This window comes from Lissotriton vulgaris, chromosome 3_1 (genome assembly GCF_964263255.1).
Source record: "Lissotriton vulgaris chromosome 3_1, aLisVul1.2, whole genome shotgun sequence".
NCBI lineage: Eukaryota > Metazoa > Chordata > Amphibia > Caudata > Salamandridae > Lissotriton > Lissotriton vulgaris.
Window position 1 is genome coordinate 909,043,725 of NC_141689.1, and position 22,047 is coordinate 909,065,771.

General features: G+C 42.7%; 1 protein-coding gene across 1 annotated transcript in view; it reads right to left on the reverse strand.

The window, feature by feature from the left end:
• Nucleotides 1–22,047, reverse strand: part of PTAR1 (protein prenyltransferase alpha subunit repeat containing 1) — a 276,298-nt gene that overhangs the window by 175,467 nt on the left and 78,784 nt on the right. Inside the window, exons 3-4 of the mRNA XM_086961251.1 lie at nucleotides 6,559–6,625; nucleotides 2,936–3,040 (exon numbers count right to left, since the gene is read on the reverse strand). Of these exons, the coding sequence (XP_086817377.1) occupies nucleotides 2,936–3,040; nucleotides 6,559–6,625 (172 nt within the window). The remainder of the gene's footprint in view (nucleotides 1–2,935; nucleotides 3,041–6,558; nucleotides 6,626–22,047) is intronic.

The following is a 22,047-nucleotide window of genomic DNA, read 5'->3' on the forward strand; positions in this document are numbered from 1 at the left end:
GACAAAGAATGCTCTTAGTAAGGTTTCCCGCCGTCGCCTTCACTGCAGCGCATTGGGTTTAAATCTATTTCATGCGGGCAGGGACTAAACAGCTCCCTGAAGCCACTAGCTGCAGGCGACCGCGACCCTTCAGGGGTCCCCCGCCCCACTCCGCCTATCAATATATGTGGCACATGGGTCCGTCACGGGCCCCTAACACATTTTGCAGGGAGGCCCATCATTTTGCATTACGCCACTGATGACGGGGACAAACTCCATTCCTGTACACAGACTTTGTGCATTCCCAACGCGGAGCAAAAGACAGGTAATCCTGTAAAGATTATACGCTTCCCCCGTCTCCACAATTTCATTCACCCTTCCAGGTGTGGGCAGCTGATAGGAGGCCGAGCCTCAGATTCAATATTCCCGCCAGGATCCGCACATGGATGGCCGAGATAAGGACTAATGCCGTGCCGCCAGACGCCGCACTTGGCGCGAGCCGGTATCCCACGCGCCATCAGCGACCCAGCGCCCAACGACATCTGAAACCTTGTTTACTTCCCCCGCCGCCCTCCGGAACAAGGTCTTACAACTACAGACGGCCGTTTGAAGTGTTAACTTTGCTTTCCAATTCTGCGTGTTATTTTTAGAGGATCTCAGAATAAAGATAAGTGCCCTACTTTCTCCCTCTGAAGATCATATCTCGCGTTCTCGCCCAAGCAGGAGCAAGTCTGACGGGTAGCCTTTAGGCATGAGAGAAACCCAAGCCGCCTCTGAAGGTTATTCGAAAAGATTGCGCTTCAGCGACCAGATTGCAGTTCAGTCCCGAGTCCTTTCACTGCCAGCAAATAAACGCTCTTTTTCGAATCCGTCAAAAAATAAGGTGAATCGCACATATTAACCAGTAAATACATCGCACTGAGCAGCGTTAAGTGGGATGAAAAAACTGGGGGGTCTCTCAAGGGGGCATGGCCAATGTCTTTTTGTGCAACCCTCCTATTTACCTCTTTCTTCTTCTGGTGGTCAACTTGCCTCGAGGCACAAGAATCGAGGTCGTGCACTCTAAATCATAAATTAAAGGCAGTCTCTTCCTCTTGTGATCTGGGCTGTAGCGAGAGCTCTCTGTAAACACCCGCTCCATTGTCTAGGTATTTATAACGAGAAGAGCGACACTAAAAGAAGTTAGGCTCAGGACAACACGGGGGAGCCTCGCAGGGCTTCGGATATCGAGGGAGCCTTGCAGGCTCAGAGGAGTGACACCCTGCCACACAGAGCCTTCCCTAGCCCATTTGACTTACCGGGCACTCTGGCGGGGGCTCCTTGCGGGGGTCGCATTGCTCCTTCTCTCCGGACTTGCTTTGAGGGACGGCCGGACTCCAGATACCTCCGGGCGTGCGCGGGGACGCCTCTCAGGTCGGGCCAATCTCTGCCCGGCCCAGGAATGACGCGGGGGAGTCCCGGCGGCCGAGGACCAATCGCCGGGCTGAGGGGGAGAGCTGACGACGGCCGGCCGGGCCGAAGGTTACTCATCAGCAGATACGAAGCCAGCTCTTCCGCGGCTGCTTCCACCAGCGGCTCAGGAGCCCAGGCAGAGCTTCGGCTCACTCCCGGGCAGGGGGCGTGAGGGGGGAGGGGGGCGGGAGAGAAGTTAGAGAACACGAACGGCGGGAGGGAGGCCTACGAGGACAGGGGGGGGGCGGGAGAGGAACGGACGGCGGGAGGGGGCGGGAGAGGACACAGGGGGCGTGAGGGGGGAGGGGGGCGGGAGAGAACACGAACGGCGGGAGGGAGGCGGGAAACGTGCCGGGGAAAAACATGCCCAGGACAGCAGCAATCACGGCCGGGCCGGACCAGACTCGGGGGCGTTCCCGGCGTCGCGTGACGTCGGCAAAAGCCAAAGAATCTCGGGAACGCCCCCGTGTCTGGTCCGGCATTGACGGACGCCTCTCTGTTCCAATGGCTAGCCTCCATTTATGGAGCTAGCCAATGAAGCAGAGAGGCGTGTTCAAGTCACCCATACTAGAAACTACAGATTTCTCTGGAGGAGGAGCCTAACGGCTCCGCCCCCCAGCGAAACCTAAAAAGTAAAATGCATGCTCTATACAGTTATTCAACTACCTTCCCTCTTGCTAGCTTTGCCATACGACTAAAGGACAGAAAACATGGGCATATGTGTTGACTTGCAGAGTAAGTATGCCTGTAAAAGCAAGCTCAGTGGTGAAATTGAAAGAGCAATGGCTAAACTGAGAGAACAACAAAAACAACCTCTGCACTTAGCTATGTTAAGTTTGTAAATCCCATACATTCAACCACTTTGGCCTAAATTTAGTGGCTTAGCTATTCTTGAAGTCTTTGGTCTAGACTTAACACCTGCAAATATGATAGAAAATAAATCTAGGGTTCCCAATTAACGGTGGACTCCATTAATCCCAAAGTGAATGCAGTGGTTTGATACATTTTCAAGTTAACAAGCTCAAGCCTCTTCTCCTACTTTCTTTCCAAGACATGTGTACTGGTAGTGGGTACGGTGATCAACGCAAATATCAACCAATGTAATGATACCAGCCTTCCTAAGAACAGTTCCATTACGCTGCAATAAACCAAACAGGCCGCTGTGCAGCCAGTGTGATTTATGTATTATCTCAATAATGTGTGTATGGACGTCTCAATTACTTTAGGGAGAAAATGGGCATAGCAGGAATATAGAATCCTATTTAACGAAAAGGACAGCGCTTGCAACATGCTACAATAAACATTCAATCTCTCAGCAACATACTCAAAGTTCTAGTAAGAGGGTGTCCTATAATTTAAAGAGAACATAGTTTATGTGGAGCAAGTGATCCAGTAAAGAAGCTTCACCAGAGGGCATTTATATTTGGTGTGTAATTTCAGTATGGAAAAAATAGCAGCATATAGTTATATTATTTAATGTAAACTCAAGCAAACCCAACCAGACCTGTGTATCCAAGTTTCTGGACTCTTTGGAAACTTTGTTAGAGCCAATTTCCCAAGATGCAAATCTTTGATTGGGTTTAAAGTCCCAGACTGGATCAATTCCTTCCTGTGTGAGAGACAAACAAAACACAAAGGTAAACATTTATTTATTCACTTATTTCTGAAGCTCTCTTGCAATGGAGAAACATTTAAGTGTCAAAATGATAGTATCATAGCCGATTCGGTGTTAGGTTCTCTGTAGGTACATTGGTTCTGTATCTTGCACTTGCACCACATTAAGACTACAATCTCAAAGATTTGTAAAGAAACATTTACAGATCATCTTCTCTGCATTGCCTTCATTCATGTTAACAAGGATGATCACTTGGCACCACGTCACCCACATGCAACATATTGGAGTCCTGGACTTTGTGTTTACAAAGGACTGCCTTCAGGTATTAGTTAATACCGAATAATACAACTTTATTTGATGAACAAAAAAACCTGCTCCTAATAATAACCGCCATAGTTTTTCGTATTCCCTTTGATGTACGAATCACAGGAATGACAAGGTCAACCGTTTTGTCTTATCTACAGTGGAAAGGTTTTCTGAAACTTCACCATCACAACAGTAAATCAAAGAGAGCAGCAGTAGCACAAGCAAAAATACAACATGGATCACATGGATAGACATCACAGTTTGGAAGGTGTAACACCAATGTGGTTGCCCGGCGATCAAGCAGTGCTACGAGTAGGAAAACAACTGAAAGAGGCTGACCCGCTTTGGGGAGGGGACGAAGAGGGCACTGGAAGTTTATATTACAGTACGAGTGTGTGCATCAACATTTTCTCACACCTCAAGTTGATGGGACAGAACTAAACCGGAAAATAACCCAGTATAAACCACTGACACCAGTTGCGATTACTCAACGTTGATACCTAATGATTAAATGGAAAGGCCCTGCTTTTAGTAAGACTTTATAAGGATGTCAGCTTGTTTCCAATGGTGTTCCCTCTTATGGCAGATATGCTGATCAGGGGTGAGGGTTTTGTGGTTTGCAAATGGGCTTAGAACTCACGCCCTTTGGTTACTGAGTATTCAATTTACCCACCCAAACAAGGGGTTGAGAGGCAAACTAGCTGTGTCCCCTAATCTAGGAGACACGGCATGACAACCAATTAGATGCTGTAAAGAAGATCATATGCGTACAGCAGGCTGTTCTTTAACGTTGAGATCACAAGTTGATAGGAAGTTCACTTTTAGTAATAGAGGAAACAAACTCCTGTCATACTAGTACACATGCAGAAAATCAGGATTAGGCTGCACATTTCTGGACCAGAGTTGTCCTGCGTGAGGAATGAGGAGGCAGAGGGAGTTGAAATCTCAAAAGCGTCCATGACCTACCGCAGGAGTGCATCTCTTACCGGTTCAGCATCTTACCAGTTCATAGAAGAAAATCCCCAAAATGGCATATCTCTCTGTTGTTCCACATGATCTATCAGCGGATGGAAAAACATGGCTTCTGTTCATCTCCAATTGTGCGGACACCACATTTACAATCAATGACTCATTTAACAAATCAGTGCCGTCTGGGTGTTGCAGTATCCATTTGCTTCAATTAGGCTAGTGCATGCGATAACAATAGTTTATAAGTGCAATAAAGTGGCTGGACACATTTTGTCCTTAAAACATGAAGCAATCGGACAATCCTGGTAGCAGCAGCTCTTCTTTCAGAATGTAAACACAGAGAACGTGCTTGTGAACAGGAGTTCATGATATATAAAACTTTATAAATAATTGCAAATTATTTCTAGTATCATGGTTTTATTATTGTACTATGTACAGTTAGCCTGTAAGCAGGCTAAGTCAGACACCTAACTGAAGTGTGCCAAACTGACTGGATATGTGTGCATGCACTGGCATCCTGCCCGCTAGTTTGAGTGTGTGAAAGGCCCACACTGATTATACTCTCCATTTGCTGCTGGACGGGGGGAGACAGACAAAGACACACAGTCACAGAAACACACACACACAGACCCAGACACACACACACACACACTCCCCTCCCCTCCCCTCCCCTCCCCTCCCCCCTCAAAAGACTAAAGCAAGAGCAAACAGACAAGATAACAGACACAAATTAAATACACCGTACTCGGAAGAAGCTAGAGTTTTGGCAGTCGATTGTACACTCCTGCACATTTTATCAACCTACTGACCATTTCAACAAACTTTGGGATCATGCAAGCTGACCATCAGCAACAGTTACTAGAAAGAAGCCTAAGTTTGATCTCGAATATTCGAAGTAAAATCTAGGAAACGCTGCTAGCTGCTTCTGGCAGAGGACACAGGGGGCTGGTAGAAGGGAAAAGAGAGGTGTGTAAGAGGTCTGGGTGGGACGATGCAGATCTGCTGTTTGAATGATGCATAAATCCTGAGCAGCTCGAGGATCCCTGTTTGTGCAGCAAGGCATTAGGGGAGTTGACGGAAAATCCGCTAGACCTCTGTGCTGACAGCACCACCAAATGGACAGCCAATAAGCATCAACAGATTGGAGCCCTAGGCTTCCGAAAAAAGAAAGACAAAAAACAATTGTGAATTTAAATTAGGGCTATCATAATAGAGTCCCCATCTCGGAGTTAATAAACAGAAATTAATCCAAGTATTTCATGGAAGCTGCATACTTTTATTCTATTGTAGAGAACAGGCAAAGTGAAGAAGACACAATCATCTAAAGCGCCCTAAATGTTCAAATGGAATCTGGAAAGCAATCAGGAGAGACCCCTCAGGTAGTCCGACTTATGTAATGGTGCGGATGCTGTAATCGATCTACCAGTTAATTTAATGTCGAAAAGTATGGTTGCTAAAAATTGTTTAGGAGTTAAAAGGAAGAACAGAGTAATCGTGAGGAAGATCAGTCTGCCAACACAGCATCTAGCAAACAATCTTACGATTTTAATTTCGATGAAGTAGTGGTGGCCTGAAGCAAGGATTTTTACGCTTATTAAACCATTCTGTGATAGCTTGAGAGCTTGTTCATAGAAGTACAGAGGAGAGGTTTCATTAACTTTCAATTCTCATGCTATGATCAGTCACACAGTGAAGAGTACACCAAAAGCAGCCCACCAGTGGAAAAACTCACACCAGCCTTCCCATCAATCGAGTTTGGTTGGCTGCTGTATGAAAACAGTATCATTATTACCTTGCTGTTGAACTTAACCAGCATTAGTATGGATGCCTGCATTACATTTATTAACCCCTTCGCTGCGGCGGCTATTACGCCGCAGTGCTAAGGGGGGGGAGGGCGGCCGAGCGGCGGGCGCAGGCTGGTGACGGAACCGCTCCGTCACCAGCGTCGGTTGCGCTGTGCTCATGACGGAGCGGTGCCGTCATGGCCCCGCCCGCTCAATAGAACGCGCCACGCAGGCGCGGCGGCCGGGCCATGACGGTACCGCTCCGTCATCAGCACAGCGCGACCGCGGCTGATGACGGAGCGGTTCCGTCATCAGCAGGGGAGGGGTTAAACACAAACTTAGCTGAAAAGCAAAGGAGCGCTTCAAAATGGCTTCAAATGAGTTTACAAGAAACAAACGTTGCTCCATAAACCATAATCCAATGTCTCAATTGTTGAAAATAATGGGACATACCTTGCATTCCATGCCGTAGTGAAATCCGGGTTCAGTAATAGCAGCGTGCAGGTTATATCAATCAACTCTAGAAGACAGGCAAATGCTCTGCATTAATGTTATACACGATAATTCAGTATATCAGGCTGCACCTCCGAGAGGAGGAGCAGCTTTATGAGAACAGTTTTAATTTGACGATTTTTTCACCCTAGCTTTGATTAACGTCTTACAACAACGAGAAGGCTACAGTATTATTTATAATTGGAGTCTCCTTTTTCACTTACGCCAACCACTTGCTTGTCAACACAACTGACCGCTATTTTTCTAGCCACAACTTATTTGATAATGTTTTTGCTATACTTACCTACACTGTACTCATAAGTGTAGGTAACTGGGGTTTTGTTGCAGTAGTCCCACCACTTTTTGCCTAGTATTGATTCAACTTTGATTGAAAAGCACTGGGTTCCTGGTAAACAGGTGCCCAGTGCCAGTGTTCGTTCCCCAAAACAAGATAACTGGTCATTTGATCCCCAAGTGGCCAGGCCTTTAGCAGCTCTGTAAGTCCCCAGTAAGTGTGGCTCCTAGAGCATAGTTACTAAAGAAGGTACCTAAGAGTAGCAGCATATATTGTGCCACTCTAAGGGAACTCATACAGACAGCCAAACTCATACAGACTGCCAACTCCGGTTGAGTGACGAGGTGCTCTAAAAAAGTGAACACACAATATGTCCCACACCGGTTTGCCATGTCCCTCAACACTGCATGTAATATTTGTAAGTCTCCCCTACGGCAGGCCTAAGGCAGGGTGCATTATATTACATGTGTGAACATACCTGCACGAGCAGATATGCCCCTGTGCTGGCCAGTACAATTACTGCTAGTACAAGCGACAAGGGGAGCCATTTTAAGTACAACAGCTGGACACTAGTCAAAAACGATACAGTTCCCCAGCTGCATGATGGCTTCACTGAAACTAGAGATGTTTGGTATCAAACATCTCGTATTAATAAACCCACACTGAATCCAGTGATTGATTTATTAATACATGCATCCAGAGGGAACCTTAGAGGTACCCACTGAAAAGCTACCAACTACTAGTGTGCTGACTGAATGGTCCTAGCCAGACTGCCACCACAGACGAGTTTCTGACCTCCCTCTCCCCAGGTGTGTGTTGGCCTTTGCTCTCAAGAGGTCAGGAACAAAGCCTGATCGGGCAGAGCCTAGACAGGTGGGAAAATTAGTAGTCAAAGAGGGATGTTCACCTTCTGGCTAGTTCCACCCCTAAGGTGGGCTACCTGAAGTGAATACGAAAATCAGAAGTCTACCATAACATGGCAAACTTAGGAACTGTGGGACAGAGTTATGCCCACTTTACTGTAAATATATATCTTTCAAAAAAGTAGGTACTCAAAAGCCCTTTGAAAAAAAAATTGCTTGAGAAAAACAGATTAACATAATCCTGCACATATTATTAAATAAACAATACTATTTTGAAGTCATTCAATATAGATAATTTACAAACAGTTAGGTATATGACCAAGACATTTCTAAGCCTAGAATGTAGTGCAAAGATGTAATGTTCTTTTATTATTTTACTGGGTTTTGTGAAGAGAAACCTTCAATAAAATACATTAAAAAATACATAGAAAAGTTACAAACAAGTACATATGTGGCTATTTTAATATACATTCATTACACATTCTTTGCAAGAAACCATCAACATATGTTATACACTGGTATCAAACTTTTAAAGTTGTATCCTTAATAATAATTCAGAATAGGAAATAACCATTTTTTTAAATATAAAATTCATATAAAGATGAAAATTACAAGTGTCCCACAGGAAGTGGTCAAAGAGGGGGCATAGGGACCCCAGGGTTAAATAGCCCACCTTACACTCTCCTAATGCCCCTAAATCTAGTATTTAGGTGAGCCACTGGCACCAAGAAATCAGATTGCGCCGACCTAAAAGGAGGACTGAAGACTCACAAAAAGTAAGAAATGTGGAAGGAACCAACTCTTGGCGCCAACCCTGCCGGCCTACTCGCTGTTCCCAACGATTGCACTAAAGTCAACTCACCGTGTAAGCTGCTGTACCTCCAAAAGCATGGGAGGACTGCCAGCACTTCTGCCAATGGAAGGAATTCCTGTGGAGTAGCAGAGCTGCTTAAAATGTCAATGTTTGCTCCACAGTGCTCACGTTTTCAGTAAAAACACTTTTATGCAGTAAACCATTATATACTCACTCTAGGGAACTGATGTTGTGACAGCACAACAGGAGGGCCCTCAGAGAAATGTTATTTATTCCAAGAGGATGGCACTTACAGAATCTGGTAAAAATGCAAGAGCACATTCCTCATGTACAGTACGAGTCTATGATCCATATTAGCAAAATAAAGGAAACCCTGTGAGCTGTAGGTCCTTTTGAACATTAAATGATAGAAAGAGTTGAATTGTAATGAGTAATACATTAAAATGCTTGTTGGAGATTAATGCATTAAACAAGTAATCTGAGCAGATTTGCGGTTGTGATCAATTTTAAATCATTACATAGCATTTTTTGTACATGATCAATGGGCTTACCTCTGTAGGTGCATTTGAACACTTACTTCCTGAGTGACCATGTGTGTTTTTAGCTATTAGGCTCTATACATGTCTAGTAGTCTATTTTTGATACCCATTTGTACAAGTTCGGTACGTGGGTATTAATGAATGAATACTTCAAAGACATTTCTTTCAAAAGAAAATTCAGCAGTTTTTAGGTTTCGCCTAAGTGAAAACCTAATGAGAATACTATGTGGCTTGGGAATCCGCCCTCTGTTCCATTGGCTAGCTCCATAAATGGAGGCTAGCCATTGGAACAGAGATCTGTCCGTCATGGCCGGACCAGATTCGTGGGCGTTCCAGCGATTTCTTCCCTCTCCACCCTTTCCTGATCGTCATCGCGGCGGTGGGTGTGTGCTATTTTTTTTTTTCGTGTCGGCCTTTAGAAGTGTCTGTTGCTGGGGTTGGCTGCAAGATTTAAGTTCCCACGAAGCGATCAGGTAAGGAGCATTTTCTTTATAAATGTGTTTTCCCTTTGTATGTTTACGTATTTTGACGTTTTCGCTCTTAATGTCTTTTTTCTGTTTCCTTTGTAGGTTTGGCCGTGTCATGTGAGCTGTTCTGTAGTTTGCCTCGTGACTTGGGAGCTCCGTTGTCCCGGTAAGCTATTTTCTCCTTTTCGCTCCTAATGTCTTTTTTATGTTTCCTTTGTAGGTTTGCCCATGTCCTGTGAGCTGCTATGTAGGTTTGCTCGTGACTAGCTCCTTTGTTCCAGTAAGCTATTTTCTCCTTTTTGCTCCTAATGTCTCTTTTCTCTTTCCTTTGTAGGTTTGCCCGTGTCGTGTGAGCTGCTATGTACGTAAGCTTTTGTATATTGTCTCTTTTCTGTTTCCTTTGTAGGTTTGCCCGTGCCGTGTGAGCTGCTATGTAAGTTTGGCCATGACTAGCTCCGTTGTCCTCGTAAGCTTTTTTTCTCCTTTTCGCTCCTAATGTCTCTTTTCTGTTTCCTTTGTAGGTTTGCTCGTCTCTTGTGAGCTGGTATTTCATGCAGAAACGAAGATGCACTGTATATCCAGGTAAGTGTTATTTTTTCCGCTTTGCACGTTGTGTTTTAACTTGGTATGTTTAGCTCTTTGGACGTGTTCGCTGTTAATATCTATTTTATGTTTTATTTCTAGGTTTGCCCGTCTCCTGTGAGCTGGTATTTCCTGCAGAAACGAAGATGCACTGTACATATAGGTAATTTTTTTTGTGTCTAATTTTCTTTCTTAGCTTATTTTTAGTTGTTGTTTAGGATTTAAATAGCTTAGTGTTAATAACTTATATTTTTATGGGGGGGGAAGTGATCTTGGTTTGGATCGATATTTAAAATTGATTGTTTTGACGTAAGGGCTATTGCTGAAGTTACGTCCTGTGTACATCATTTGAATACGGCAGGGTGAGCACGCTTCTCCGGTAAGCTCATTTTAAACGGCAGTTGGCGATGTATCCTGCTTATCCAGGTAAGTGCGACTCTTCGTTGTTTAGCTCTTTGTACGTTTTCGCTCCTAAAGGTATTTCCTTTTCGCTCCTAATCTCTTTTCTGTTTCCTTTGTGGGTTTGCCCGTGTTGTGCGCTTTGGCAGAGGTGCAAGGACCGACAGGCAAGCCATTTTGTTTTTTGGTTGGACGCTTTGCCCGTGGTGCGAGGACTGGCATGTAAGCCATTTTGTCTTTTTTAGGTGTTTAGGAAACGCTTGCTTTAGGCCTTTTAAAAGTAAAGTATTTGCTCCTTTTCGCTCCTAATGTCTCTTTTCGGTTTCCTTTGTAGGTTTGCCGGTGACCTGTGAGCTCCGTTGGCCCGCTTTGCACGTTCTGTTTTAAATTTGTATGTTTAGCTATTTGGACGTGTTTGCTGCTAATATCTATTTTTGCATTTCTTTGTAGGTTTGCCCGTCTCCTGTGAGCTAGTACTTCCTTTTCGCTTCTAAACTTTTCTCTGTTTCTTTTGTAGGTTTGCACGAGTTGTGCGCTTTGCCCGTGGTGCAAGGACCGTCAGGTAAGACATTTTTTCTTCTTTTTGTGTTTCTAAACTGTAGGAATGAAGATGTACCTCTTTTCAGCTCGTGTCCATTTCGTGTCTCATGGTAACAATGGATGCTGTGTAAAGTCAGGTAAACGATTTTGTGTTTTTTTCATACTTTAGTGCTCCTTTTCGCTCCTAATGTCTCTTTTAAGTTTCTTTTGTAGGTTTGCCTGTCACCTGTGAGCTCCGTTGGCCCGCTTTGCACATTGTGTTTTCACTTTGTATGTTTAGCTATTTGTAGGTTTGCCCGTCTCCTGTGAGCTACTATTTCTTTTTCGCTCCTAATCTCTTTTCTGTTTTCTTTGTAGGTTTGCCCGTGTTGTGCGCTTTGCCCGTGGTGCAAGGACCGGCAGGTAAGCCATTTTGGTTTTTTGTTGTGCACTTTGCCCGTGGTGCAAGGACTGGCAGGTACTCCATTTTGTCTTTTATAGGTGTTTCTGAAACGCTTGCTTTATGCCTTTTAAACGTCAAGTATTTGCTCCTTTTCGCTCCCAATGTGTCTATTCGGTTTCCTTTGTAGGTTTGCCCGTGACCTGTGAGCTCCGTTGGCCCGCTTTGCACGTTCTGTTTTAAATTTGTATGTTTAGCTATTTGGACGTGTTCACTGCTAATATCTATTTTTGTATTTCTTTGTAGGTTTGCCCGTCTCCTGTGAGCTAGTACTTCCTTTTCGCTCCTAAACTTTTTTCTGTTTCTTTTGTAGGTTTGCACGTGTTGTGCGCTTTGCCCGTGGTGCAAGGACCGTCAGGTAAGACATTTTTTCTTCTTTTTGTGTTTCTAAACTGTAGGAATTAAAATGCACCTCTTTTCAGGCTCGTGTTCATCTCGTGTCTCATGGTAACAATGGATGCTGTGTAAAGTCAGGTAAACGAATTGTGTTTTTTCATACTTTTCTGTGTAAAGTAAAACACATCAACGTTTTACACATAATTCAAAGAAGTTAGAAAAGACCATTTGTCAAAAGCAATACCAAAAGCTCAAACTTTAACAAAGGCGAAACCATTGCATTGTAAATGCTTGTTAGTATTGTATGAAAAACACAAGTCATACAACAAATGAATCCTTGGTTAGAATCACAAATTGATGAAAACGAAATGACAGGTCAGTCCATAATAGAGATGTCAGAGACCCAAGGCCCACACTGCGGAAATCAGCCTCTACAACCCATTACTATCCAAGTCATTACATCGACTTGCAGTAGATGGTGTCCTAACATTAGAAATAGTATAGTTTACTATTTCAACACCTTCCCTACTGTTACGAAGGCTGGAGTTGGAATAGTAAATTATACATTTCTGATGTCAGCACGCCATCTACTGCAAGTCGATGTAATGACTTGCATAGTAATGCATTTGCGTGGTAACAACGCAGTCGTCTAACCACTGCGTTGTTATGGAACGCGTTGTGATGACTCGCATTGTAACGAGTCATATTCCCACACTGCTCTTAGTGAGCCTGCACACAACAAAAATATTATGGTAGAAACCACATGGGTAAGGTGGACATCCTGTGAATAACTTAGCTGGCGAGGAGACCCACCTGACCCACCTCCACAGCAACATCCCTGGTGAGGGCGAGTAATGACAGAGGACTAATGAAGGTCAGCATCTACGGAGGGAAAGAGCATACATGCCCAAACCCTGAAGAGCTGGATGCAGATGAGTGAGGACATGTCAGACATCAGCGGAGAGAAACAAGACAGCTTACGAAACAAGATACACAACGAGTCATAAGAAGAAATTAAAATGATTAGGAAGAGAACCCATCTGCACAGTGGCTGTTCCAAACTTTGTAGTCCGCCTACTATTATACACTCTATACATTTTCTCCTTAAAATTCAAGGTAAGCATTTAGCAACTGTACTCTTTCACTTTTGTTTTACGAGCCACACACTGACTGCACGTTTTGTGTTCTCAACCCTATATCAGAAACCATAACGTCCCACTCAGCTACTACGAGTCAAGTCAAATATCTTTATTTCTGTTTAACAAACCATAAAAAAAGCAACCATAAGGATCATTAATGTCATTTACAATTAAAAGAGCGTTTCGGTAAACAATGTGGAAATAAGAAATACAAGCGCTCAAGTTGACATTAAAACGATGCAGCATCCTATGAATAAAACAATACCCACAGAGATCATGACTTAGGCTAACATTATTATGTGATGAAAGTGCAAGTGCGTTGATAATATTTGTACAATTCAATTTCCAAGTTGATTCGCTGCACATTAAACCCTTAATCAAAAAGGCAAGGTACCAAGACTAATCACAGAAGCTAGAATAAAATGCATAAAATAGAATCATTACACAATTTTGAGAATTTAAAAAAGAAGCATTACCTGGTCAGGACAACCTTGATTAGTCAGCACAACCTATTTTATCTATTCATGACAGTTAGCCTTTTGGGTTGTGCCCTTCTGATCGTCCAAAAGTGGCCTAAACATTTCTCAGTGGCACAGGTGAAAATAGGTCTAGCATCTAATTTTAGTATCCGTAGGGAGTCTTTAGAGCTTCGGGTCACACAGGAGCTAGCTATTTGGTTCTTGGCTTTGCGTATGCTTTGCAGGCAAAAAGTACATGGCCAATGAATTCAAGTGGACATGTACAAGAAGGGTAGCCCTTAGGATGAGATCTGCTATTCTGCCAGGAGCTAATAAAAGCATTAATTAGTAAGCTGTCCTGTCAAAACTGTGTATACAACTTCCTGTCAGCAGGGACCTTAATAATATCAAAGTAGCTTTCTAAATGACAATTCGGTTTCAGATCGATGAAAACATATGTTAGGCTGCCAAGATGGTTTTTCTGAAAGTTGTTCTCATCGGCCCAATACAAAAGTTTCACTTGACTTCTTGGGTACGAAGGTGGTTTGCTGATGGCCGGGGTTGACAAGCCAATGTTAGACCGTACAGAATTTACTTGTTTAATCCAGGCAATTTTATTTGCGGTGTCCAATTTTGAGACCTCGCAAAGTGCTGCTGCATAGTGTGCCAAATCAGGGGTGGATGCCAATCTATGCCAAAACAACAGTGGGCAAAGCCTTGCAAGATCTTTGATGGACTTAATATCCAGATCAAGCTTAAGAGGGAGAAGAAGTGTGCTTAAAGGAAGGGATATCCGGTTCCTAAGGGATTTGTGCGGGTTGAGCATCATTAGCTTGGTTTTGGAGATGTTGATAACCAAGACTCTCTCATCACAGAATGGAGTTTTTGGAGACCCATAGGAGTTTTGGAGATCAATAGGGTAACGTCAGCAAATAGCAGTGTGGCTATTTTTTTGGTTCACCAGAGATGGTGCATCAGCTGGTAAAGAACACAAAAGATCTGCCACCTGCTTGACATACAGGGAAAAAAGGGTTGGAGCTAGTACGCGTTCCTGGCAAAACCCCCACTGGATCTTAATGGGCTGGGTAAGTTGTCCCTGGTGTTCCCATCTCACCCGGGTATAATTCCTATTGTGTAATATTTCCAGGATCTCCAAGGGCATTCCCATATCCCTAAGCACCCATCATAATGAGTCTCTGGGCACGAGGTCGCATGCTGTTTTTAAGTCAATGAATTACTGGGAAAAACAACCTTCCAATATATCATCACTAAGCGAAACACTTGATCCATTGTGCCGGTCTTCTGCCGAAATCCTTCTTGGAGTGGAGAGAGGAGGTCATTCTCGACCATCAAGTCCTGGATTTTGGCCAGGACAGAACGGCAGGAGACCTTTTCCACAATCAATCAAGCTGATCGGCAAGTAGTTAAAAGGCATCGACCTGTACCCCTTCTTGAAAATGGGTACTACTTCAGCCCCTTTCCACGAATTGGGGATCCCCCCCCCCCCCCACCGGCTATATCGGTGTCCAATTTCATAAAATATGTAGCCCAGTTTTCCCTGTCTATGCGAAAAAGGTCACCTGGAATACCATCCGGGCCAGGGGCTTTCACAGGTATAATTGCATCCAGGCAAGATCAAATTTCCCCTCTGGTGAATGAGAGGGTACGCACTGGGTAGCATTGAGTCATAATGTGGCAATTAGCGATAGTATCCAGAGCTTTTTAAAATGCTACCTAATTAACAAATTGGAATTATATAACTTTATAGATACTTACAAACCTGATGTGTTGTTTCTCACGGAAATCTGGCTTCATCAAGCTTCAGCCTCTGTGGTCATTCCCCCCAAGTTATTGCATTATCCAACAGAATAAAGTAGACTAAACAGGAGGAGGCATTGCTGTTGTCAACCTAGAACACCTCTCCTATACTATGGAACAATACTCTATTACATCCGCTTTTAACTCACAAGGCGAGCCATACGCTTGGTGCCATTTTCTACAACCAGGAGACTTAGCAAAAGCCTTTGCCTCTGACATGGTCTATTCATTTTGCAATTCCTTTTTAAATTGCTATCCCCGCAGTACAACCTGCTACCAGCCAATGTAAAACCCAGATTACCTCCAGACCATGGAAAATAATTAATCAAGCTAACTTTAAGGCTGCATTACGCAGTTTCCCTCTTCTCGATTCTTAGAACATTAATTAGTCCTCACATAGTTTTGGAAATTGGGTAATCTCTGAACTAGATAAGGTGGTTCCTGTTAAAACCATTACCCTTGCCTGGAATAAACCCTCCACCCCGGTACACTAACAACTTTAGGGAATTAAAACAGCTCTGTAGAACTAAGGAAAAGTATTCAAAGGAAAGGGAGTTACTCCAATGCGAAACCAAAGAGACGGGGTACAGAGAAACCGAAAAGACAAAAGTCACTATTTTCAAGAAAACGGGGCAACGACTTTCACCCTGAACCTAGTGTCAATGTTTCAAACAGTTATCTATATCAATAAAAAGGGCTGTTCTTCTAAAGTAGCTACTATTGCATATTTTCTGGAATCTTGCACTTTAATCTACAATATATTCATCACACATATCAAACTCGATATTGGATTCAAAACACATTTTCTAAATAGTTTTAATTTGTAGCAATAAGATTCTAACCCATTCGGGGATGGATGGATAGGCATTTGTCCTAACAAAGATGTTTTTATACATAATCATTGGTTAATGAGTTAAATAAAATGTTTTTAACTATTTTTTCTAATAGGTGTTTTGAATCCTATATAGAGTTTGATATAATGTGTGATGAATATATTGTAAATTAAAGTGCAAGATTCCAGAAAACAGACAATAGTTGGTACTGTAGAAGAACCGCCCCTTTTATTGATAACTAGATAACTGTTTCAAACATTGACACTTGGTCCAGGGTGAAAGTCTTTGACCCTTTTTTTCTTGAATATAGGGACTTTTGTGTTTTTGGTTTGAACTTAAGAAAAGACCTGTAGGAAACATTAGGAAGAATTAGAAAAATAATGCTACTAAAATAGCCAGGCAGAATATAAACATCTAAATAAAAAAGCTAAAGCCTTCTATTTCACCTTCTTAATAACCAAAGCAAGCAATCCTACAAAAAATGTTTTTTTAATATTATTGCCCAGTTTAGCAATGCCAGAGTGTGCAAAACCGCTTTCATGCTATTCAAATCCTTATGCAACAATTTGGGAACATTCATAAAAGAGAATACTAAGGACATCTACAGGAATTTTCTTCCGAATATTATTAATATTGAGCAAACTTCAAACAAATCATAAATATTTTACTAGACCTACCGGTCAAGTAACTTGAAAAACCTTCGGATTGTGAGCCCATTGTGGAAATACATTGGTTTCCTTCATACTTATTTTCAATTTCAATTAACCTTTATTCGGATGCAGAGTGTATCCATAAAAGCACAGGTCATAAAGATAAATATTAAAATACATAAAATATTTAAAAACACAGATATATAAAAACAGCAGCATAAGAGGCAACATCTGTACAGTAATACATTAGTGCAGGATAGCATCAAGGCAGTGCAATATAACTACAAAGTGCATTTTTTTTCCATATATACACTATAAAGTGCTTCAGCTTCATGTGTTCCCCGAAAAAAAGAAAATAGCATGTGCAATATACGCATAAACATCCGCAGTGATTATAAATATGAAAGGATAAATAAATGTAGACATCCCAGTATTTTATATCTTCTCCAAACTGTGATTTTAAAGTAGCGAGAGACACAATAAAAATCATCATTGAGTGTGCATGGAGGTGCGTTAACGAACAGCCGCTTTAAAAAAAGAACCTACATGGAAAACCAGAACATCCTTCTCCAATTTAAGAATTTCTTTATAGGCTGCTTTGTAATCAATGGCGGTTTCCTTAAAAAGGAATCACAAACAATGTTGTGTACATTTGATAAAAATTACAGAAAAATAAAAAATGTAGCATTGTTTGTTTGCTATAGTTATCACATGGGCATACCATTTAATCAAGCTTAACATTATACCCCAAGGGAAAACAAAGCATGTATTTCATAGTACTTGCCCTTAGGCGGAACAAACGGCCTCTTTTCCAACGGCCAGAATTCTATAAAAGGTAACTAGATGGCAAGTGAGATGGCGGGTATCGTACATCTTCTAAGGACATACACCTTGCTACTGAGGATTTCAGATGCTCTTCTTCGTGTCTTGCCCTGCTATACTTATCATAAAGCGCCTCTTGAAGCAATTTTTTTGCTTACTCCGCCCATGTCACTTGGGTTTAAAAAAGTGTGCTCAAAATTTACACTATTTAGGCTTTCCCTTACAGCCGCAAGCCACGTATGTCCATGCCCTATACACATTTAAGGCAGTCAGTAATTCTGTTTCTAGTGAGGGTTGCTACTGGGTTCCACTAGATTTTAAGCCAGAATATAGCTGGCCGAGCCCTGATGTAATCCTCAATATATGTTAGTTTTAACTCCCAGTGACAGATGTACTGTGATAAGTGATCGGGCCCCCAGCAATTTCCTGCAAAATCTGTTTTCCTCACCTTGTATGCCACTGCAACCCATGAAGCCCCAAACTTCCACACCGTAAGTAGCAGCAGGGATACATTGTAATTTGAAGATTTTAGTGATAGATAGTACCACCTTGACTTTTTTCGGTTGGGGAAGTGACAGGACAGAATTAATTGCTTTAGCAAGCTTGCCCCTACTATGTGCCATATGGTTAGTCCAGAAACCAGTGGCTGCAAATACCAGCCCCAAATACGGAAAAGGTAAATTGTGATGTAAACGTTTGTTGCCTATAGAGATAGAATTAACAAGATGCTTTTTGGGCTGCATGCCATTAAAAATGATTTGTTAAAATGTGTGCGTAGGTCTAAGGCAGCCATAAAATCAACAAAGCCTGTACTAAAATACGTAGTGTGTTTGGTGTGCAGCCCATTAGGACCACATCATCCACATGTAATAAGGCGGGCAGGATATTACCATTAATAACAGGGACATCATTAGTGAGCTTACTCAGGTAGGCATGCAAATCATATATATCTAGAATAAACAGGAGTGGGGCCAGTACGCACCCCTGCCTGACCCCTCTGCCAATAATGATGTCCACAGAAACCTACCCGCCTTTACCGATACATACTAGGGCCTTCAAATCCCTATGTAGGTATGCCAGGAAGTGAACTAAAACTTTGTCCAACCCATATTTTAAAAGAATCGATCAAAGGTGTGACCTGTTAACAAAATCAAATTCTGAAGTGAGGTCCATGAAGGCCAAATAGATAGGGGATTTTCGTGCTACGGTATATTTATCAATAATCAAGGTAAGGTTTCGGCACTGTTCGACTGTGCCTATTTTACTTCTGAAACCTAATTGACAAGAATTTAAAATATGTTCATCCTCGGCACAGGACCTAATCTTGTTCAACAGGATCCTCCCAAGGATTTTTTATTTATTATCAATCAGGGAGATTGGTCTATAGCAGCTAGGGTTGGAACAATCACCTTTTTTTAAAAATAGGAACAATAATATTAGTCAACCATGTGCTAGGAATTGAAGCAGCAGTTAAATTATTAAAAACATTAAGTTAAATGGGGGGCCCAAAATTCTAGTTTATATTTAATAAGATCTATTGGTAGCCCATCAGGACCAGGAGCTTTATTGCCCAAACTTTGATACATAGCATCTTCAACTTCTGACATGGATATCTCAATCCTTGAGGCTCCTTGATAATTATATAAATCCTCATTCTGTGATGTTGCTTGATGAGAAATGGGATACCAAGGATTCGCTGGTGATGGTACAGCTTACTGGTGTTAATGTAAGGCATGCAGATCTCATGTCCTTGACTGCTGACCAGAAACCATTCCCATTATTGAGTCTGGCGGCACAGGCAATGTTATCCCATCATTCTTTTAAAACCTCGCCTTTCCGCTGTTTCGCTATACACTTATATTGAGGCCTCAGGGACTTCACAAGTGCCGGGTTCCTTGGCCTCGTCACAAGGGCCTCGCGGAGCTCTCTATTTGCTCTAGAGCACGCACTACTAAACCACCGTGGACCACGACTGGACTCCATTATCGGTCTAGATAGCATTTGTTTAGTACCCCCACAGAGTTGGGGAAAGGTGTTAATGACCATAGGGTTATGATCGCATTGTGACAGACAAATATCAATAAGCGTTGAGTGAGTTTTTATCATTCGAGGGAACAGGTCATTATTGTCGACACCTCGCCAAGCCAGTCTTAAATTGTCAGAAGTGGGCACTAAGTTCTAGGCCCCACATTCTTTTGCAAATTCCAGCCTAGGGGTGACTCTTAATGTTGTGGCAATGGGATTATGATCGCCCAAGGAAGTAGGTATGACCTCAGCCTTCAACAAACAGTCTTCCAATGCAGCAGATATAAACATGTAATCAATAATAGAGGCACAACCTCGCCCTCTATATGTTGGTACAATAAGATTATCTTTATGGGGTACAGCTGCAATTTCAATTACGTTTGTTAAATTATAGTTGGACAAGTAGTCCAACAACTCTACCCCCCTGTTACATGGGCTTTTATTGGCATGGGAATCCCTATCTAGTTTATTATTGATTGAAATCTTAACAATAAAATCACCACTAGACAGATACCAACTAATTTATCAAACAACCTTTGCGAGAGATAAAGTTAAACAAATTAGTGAAGTTCACATTTGGAACAGTGTGGAAATCATTATTATAGAAATGAATAATGGAGACAGCCTGTGTGTAAATCAGCGCCTGAAAGTTATCATTGTCAGTTATTAACACCTTAACGCTACCACCTGTTGAAATTTTAGCCCAGATGGAAAGTCTACCTGATGGGCGGACGATCTTGGGAGCAGAGGCGATTATATTCTAACATTCAAACCCTTCTTGGTGTAATTCAGGTGTTGCCCACGTTTCTTGCAGCATAAGTATATTATATGTTTGAACTATTTTTTACCAGTCCTCTAAATCGATTTTAGATGCCAAACGAGCGACATTCCAGCTCAAGATATTTAAATTTGATTTGGTGTCAACGATAGGTGAGGTGTCGTGGCCTGAACATACAGGCGTAACTGGTAAGGAAATAGTCATGTCAGATATTAATGCAGGGACCAGTCAATCCTGATTATCAAGGCTTGATAGGGTGGAAAACCTGTTATGCGTAATCAGTTGAGGGGTGTCATAGGTTACCATCCCTGATGCTGGCTTGTAACGATAACCCAACGGCAGTGACCAGATGAGGGTGGGATGTGCAATGTTGGGCCCCTCCGAGGTTAATAATAATTTTACCAGCATTGGTTTTCTGGGTGCCAACCCACCCTATCCTCTGTACCATTATAATGTCACATATCTTTGCCGCCCAAAACCCTTTATATTTTCCGAACCAGTCAGCGCACTTATTGAGCAGCTGAACCCATGATTCTGTCTGATCTTTTTGGAGTGGAGGTACTCCTGCTAAAACCAATACATAGGGGCAAGCTGCCGGTCGGAGGCTAAGTATTTCCCTAATACCCTCAGTTGATGTCATACTTGGGCAGTTAGAGCCCTGTGTAAGCTACCTCCCAAGTTTGCTCGAACTACAGTGCTCACTGGGGTGTTGTGTGGTGCCGATAACCCACGTAGTGAGGTAGCGGGTGAACGGCTCATTTGCCTGACGGTAGGTGATTTATCATGGGCAGTAGTGGGTTTAGGTAAAAAACATTCCTTAACTTTGTGGCAAGTGTCACAGCCTTCTGATAAGGGAGTAACTGTTGGAACAGGTGCCTATGAATGCTGGCCAGCAATAGGTACACCAACAAGATTAGAATTCGAACCATGTAGTGTGACATTCTTAGAAATATTAATTTGAGAGTTTAGCCTATTTGACAGTGTCTCAAGGCGATCTAGACGCTTCCAGAGGGTGGAGAAGTTCTTGTCCACAAGGTCTTTAATGTGCTCGCATACAGTGTCCACGAGGGAATTGATTGAGGCCTCGCCAAATCTGCAGCTGGTACAGGAAGCCACAGCGGCATCCGTTTGTATGCACGTAGAGCAAGTTGTTACCTTGGGTTGTATGGGCTCAGCTAATGGGTCTACGATCAGGCCATTTGTGAGTGTTAAAGGACCCTGAATCCATGAACTCATGGTGGTGCGAGGGTGATTAGCACGGGGGTTGTTTCCTCTTGGAGCTAATCGGTTTAGTTTTTTTTTTTCCGTTTTGCCCCTGTTAATGTCGCTATAGAAAGTGCATCTCCGTCCAATGGGCCATTATAGGGTGTCACCAGTGAGTCCTCGTTGTTACAGTCGCTAGGTCTTGTGATTGGCTGAATACTGGGAATCACAATCTCTGTGTTAGGTACCACAGAATGGCCAACAAAATCATCTGAGACTTCCCCCGCATTAAGGCCTCACTGTGGTGCCATCAGTCCCATTGATAAACGCCTTTCTATCAGCTCTATTTCATTGGCTACTATATTAACTGCTCTTTCCAACATGCTATCAATACTTGTGGTTGTCCGAGAATTCAAGCTTGAAACTACATTACGTTTCCCCAAATTTGTG